This window comes from Urtica dioica, chromosome 11 (genome assembly GCF_054948205.1).
Source record: "Urtica dioica subsp. dioica isolate 48M chromosome 11, U.dioica_male_clone48M_v1_H2, whole genome shotgun sequence".
NCBI lineage: Eukaryota > Viridiplantae > Streptophyta > Magnoliopsida > Rosales > Urticaceae > Urtica > Urtica dioica.
In genome coordinates this window covers 2630617-2635497 of record NC_142766.1, presented here as the reverse complement: position 1 = coordinate 2635497, position 4881 = coordinate 2630617, and the positions used below count along the sequence as shown (strand labels likewise).

The window sequence follows — 4881 nt, the reverse complement described above, 5'->3', positions numbered from 1 at the left end:
AAGAAAAACTGGCAGTCTTAACTGCCTCTCAATTTGGATCACGTTTAACTGGTGGCGTAATCAGAATTCCATTTTGCCAACATGTAAATTCACTCGAACCAAAAAATTTAGGAAAACCTTGTATTATGTGAGCAGTTTTTACGTATCGAGTGCCACAAAAAGGGGAACTACTCGGTCCAATTCTAAAACCGATCCAAAAGTAAATAAAATAAATAAGCTCTCCACTATTTCACCCACGTCTCACCCTACTCTTCGTAACTTACTTTTCTTAACGTACTTATAATTAGATTTTAATTAGCAGATTATAGAGTTGAGAGAAAAGAAAGAAAGAAAGAAATAAAGAAAATGAGAGGCAAACTTCCGTTTGTTCCATTTGATGAATCTCCGCGATCATATTACATCACCATTACAGGCCCATCTCCACCCAAAATCAAAATTAAAATCCCAAAGCTAGTAGCCAAGACGATGCAAAAGCGTTTCCACAGCTACGAAAAGAGGAGTACGATCGATCGCACCGGTCACCAAGATCACGATGATGAGAATTCTAGTGATAAAAGTCCAAAGAAAGTCAGGCTCGGAAAGCTTCTTACTCTGCGGACAGTTCGTTCCGTATTCACCAACGCCTTTGGCAGCCACGCACATGGGAATCATGAGAATGTGGTTAAGAGCTTTGAAAAATCCTCTGGTGATCGGGCTGCGAAACGTGCTGTCGTGGTTAGAAAGCGAGAGAGCGCGGGAAAGCTGGTCAATGCTTCGAAAAGAGTGATGCTGAGTCAGCGGACTTTCGGGATGGTCGGGTCATTGAGAAAGATGGGAAGCAAGAGGCTTGATCTCAAGTGTTTGGACCTCAAACATGTCAATCCAGCCCGAGAGAAGAACAGTTTGGAGTTGTGTAAGAAGAGGATTCTAATGGGAAGCAAGTGCAAGCCATTAACGGTTTCCGGCGCTCTTCATTATGATAAAAATGGTGTTTTAGTACCTGAAGGGATTCCATAGTCACACCTCAAATGTGCAACTTATTTTCTGTTACGTAGTCCTTTATATTTTCCTCGTGAATTGTTTTCTTAGCTTCACGCTGAAATGTAATGGAATTTAATGATGAATGACGAGTCTTTCTAATCCTGTTTAATTATGGGTAGCTTGGAGTTTTTAACTAGAGTGATTAAGCATGAAAAGTTATCAAGGCCTGGATTCTAAAACCACCACTTCAGATGATCAGGCCATTTACAGAGCTCAAAGTCAAAACTAGAAACAGTGTCAGTAGAACGACCTCCATTGATGAGGTGATGGATTTAGTTTCACTTCAAAGGTTTCAAGCCAAGTGATGCTCGGAGCCTGTTGGCCTCGGCTATTTCTGGATCGGGATGATCTGTCCCGTCATCCACCTTTTTCTTCTTCTCCTTCTTCTCTCTTTTCCTCTTGGGCTCGCCATCGTCCTCGGGCCCGTCCCTTTTCCGGGGGCTCACGCTACTGCGACCGTGTCTCTTCCGGTCTCTACTCCCGCTTCGACTCCTTGAACGGTTCCGATGACGACCGCGATCTCTATCTCTGTCTCTTCTCTCCCGATCACGATCGTGATCCTTGTCTTCTCGGAGTCGATAATGGTCTCTGTCTCTTTCCCTGTCCCTCTCTCGCCCACGTCCACGATCCCTACCGTAGTCCCTGTCATAGTCTCTGTCGTAATCTCGATCCCTGGGAAAAAAAACAAGGACACAATTATCAAAATACAAACCACCTTACTCGATCGGTTTAGATCGCAGAATGCAATAACATCTACTGCCCTGTTTGCAAAATCCATTCCCACAATACTACTATGGAATAAATTTTATTAAGTTAGTGTTTGGTGAGTAAAATTAGAACACTATTCCTAAAATAATTATTGAAGTTATAGAGGAAAATCCAATTAATTTTATTTTTATTTTTTATAATTGTGGTATCCGAGTTAGACCCGACTAATATCAACGAGGCCCCGGCATGATCGACCCGGAGACTACCCCATTGGCCCCAATTGTTGCGTTCAGGGGAAATCGAGCCGGGGGCAAACATGGTCCCTAGTATCGCCCCTTACCACTAGACCAAACCCTAGAGGAAAAATCTTATCATTTTAATGGATTAAAACCTTGTATTTTTTTTTTCTTAGAAATGAAATTTTCTTAGAGAAATGGGAGGGGGGAGCTTCACTACAATCCTTCTGAGTCTAGGCCAATCTCGAATAAGAACGGACATAGAAAGAAACAACAAAAATCAATACATGACTGACAGCCAGAGCGGTAAAATAACTTCAAACCTTATATCAAAAGTCATTAAAGACTAATTTCATAGATAAAAAGACTATTAAAGTCATTCCCCTCAACTCAAACACCAATACAAATATTTTATTCAAATGACCCATTTTGTATATCATTTCCATATGTTTAGAACATTTTTATTCAATTTAATGACTGCCAAACGGGACCTAGGATTTTACTGGAAAATACTTGTATTTCACCCAAAAAAGTGTACGAAATACAATTTCAAGGGTGTAGGAACATAAGATCAAATTTGGAGGGGGGAATCCTAAAAAAGAGTGGAAGAAAATTACATCTCGTGTAGCAATCTAACCTTCGTAACTTGATTCTAACTTTGCGACTCCTGAGAAACATAGTTTAGGGTTTGGAAAACAATATCATAGTTGATTTGGAGGGGAGATATATACAACCAACAAAGCGTGAAACTTTGGTCTGATTGAAGGTATTAAACTCCCTAAGAAACGAGAAGCATTGAACACAGGGAGAAGCCGAAAACCAAATTTAGTTTGAACAGTTAAAATAAAATAAAAATTTCAATAACGCGAAAGACGCATGAAAGAGTGAGACGGAAATCATTGTATGATCCATCATACTCCTCGCTGCACACTGCCAGTGCAGCGAAACCTGGTAGGATCAGATTCTGCTTTACTGTAGGAAGCGATTAATCCACAGATGGCTAAAATGCCATGGTGGATATTCGAATGACTAACGAGAGTATACTAGTGCGAACTAGTGCCACGTTTAATATAGATTACTAAACAGCTTCCATCACAACAACGAAAAACTCTATCTGCAAGAAACATTCAAGTAAGGTTCTACGATCTATCTATAGGTAGAGACAACTCTAGATATTCAAACTATTCAAATTTCATATTCATTCTGAAATATTTGAGTTATGCAAGTAAAAGTTATATATAAACTAAGCCTCGATAAAGAAAATTATAACTATTAATAAACTAATACCCTAGTAATTGACATATTGTGATCTTCCAGCCATGAAAGTGAAAGATGAAGTAAATGCATGTCTGAACGGATTCTACAACACATTTGGAAGTATGATAAAAGAAGGTAAACAAATATCATCCCAAAAAGGAAATGGGGCAACAGAAGACCATTCAGAGAACAATATGTAAGAAAGGTGTACCTATATCTATGACTATCATATCTTCTATCCCGGTCTCTGTCCCTTGCAGGGCTTCGACCACGGTGATGATCCTGCAAAAGGAGAAACAGAAAGCAAAACACAAACCTTCTTACATCCCAAAACCCTTCATCATGTGAAAAGAGACAGACCATTGCAAAAGAAGCGCGAGATGCAAACCTTTTCATGGGGTTCATCTTCTGGCTCATCATCGATTTGCTCATTTTCCTCTTTATCTTCCTCTTCTTCATAGTCATCCTCAAGAGCACTTTTTCTGGGTTCTAATGTACCAATAGACTCGAGATTCCATCTAATTACCCATACCCCGTAGGAAAAAAATTAAAAAAAAAAACCCAAATAACTGCACAAAGAGGCAATAAAATAAATGAATACCTCTTTTTGATACGAGGCAGAGCAATATCACAAGAATAATCTTGCGTCAACAGCTCGTCGATAAACTCATCCACGTGCGTCAACGAAAACTCTGAAACATCGGAGAGAGAGAGAGAGACAGAGAAATATTACTGGGATAGAAATGAAAAGAAAAGAGCAAGAGGCATAGAACAGACAGAAAGGAGGGAGTGAAATCTCACGGCCATCGCCCGATTTCTTCCTAATCTTTCGATAGTCGTTGTAGAGAGGCTCCAAATACTGGTACACGTCGGTGTCGGAGCCAGTGAGGCGCAAGTAAAAGGCACCAAGAACTCTGACGTACCTAGCCATAAAAATAAATAAAAAAAAGCGAAATCAAGGAAGTGGCATCGAAGGGAGATAAAGGGGTGGTTCTTAAGGTGTTACTTGTAGTCGTCATTTTTTATGAACTCGATGACGATGTCCTTGTCGGGCTGGATCTGAAGCATCTTGGTGACGAGGCACATGAAAGGGGTGGGCTTGCGGTTGCCACCGAAGGTTCCGCCGAGGTGGTCGAGCTCCATGGCTTTGTCGACCAGGGTCTCGGCGGTGAGCCCGAAGCACTGCTCCTTCCAGTACGTGTTCTGGTAGATCTTTGACCGGAGGATTTTCTCCACCAGGTTCTGCGGGTTTGTTCCTCTTATGCTCTTTGCCGCTGGGTCCGTACGGTTCGCCATTCCTCGCCTCTACTCATAAACCCTAGTGCCTGCTCTCCTTTTTCGAATAACGATTTTACCCCAAATTTTGGTACCTAGATTTTTTTTTTTTTTTAATTAAAATGGAGATTTTGAACTTGAGCTATTAGGTTCAAATTTCCCCTTTGGCATAATCTATTTCTTTTTTTTTTAACTAACAATATTCAGAGCTTTTAATTATAAGTAACTTTTAGCGGACATTTCATCGAAATTCCCTAAGTTTACAACAATAATAAATAGTCCGTGTGATCCGATCTAAAATAAGTCAAAATATTATGGATGAACTAGTTATCTAGTTCAAATTACATCCTTTTTTAAAAATTATAGTTCAATTATGAGTTTAATT

At 40.1% G+C, this 4881-nt stretch overlaps 1 protein-coding gene across 1 annotated transcript; it reads right to left on the bottom strand.

Annotated features, from left to right (window-relative positions):
* Positions 1-1112: 1112 nt before the first annotated feature.
* Positions 1113-4657, bottom strand: LOC149380675 (PRP38 family protein). Its single transcript, XM_089601643.1, has 6 exons — positions 4228-4657; positions 4023-4144; positions 3823-3913; positions 3610-3739; positions 3433-3503; positions 1113-1692 (listed from the first exon to the last, which is right to left on the bottom strand). Exons 1-6 carry the CDS (start codon positions 4515-4517, stop codon positions 1299-1301), a joined length of 1098 nt encoding a protein of 365 aa, XP_089457769.1. The 5' UTR covers positions 4518-4657; the 3' UTR covers positions 1113-1298.
* Between the last annotated feature and the right edge of the window lie 224 nt (positions 4658-4881).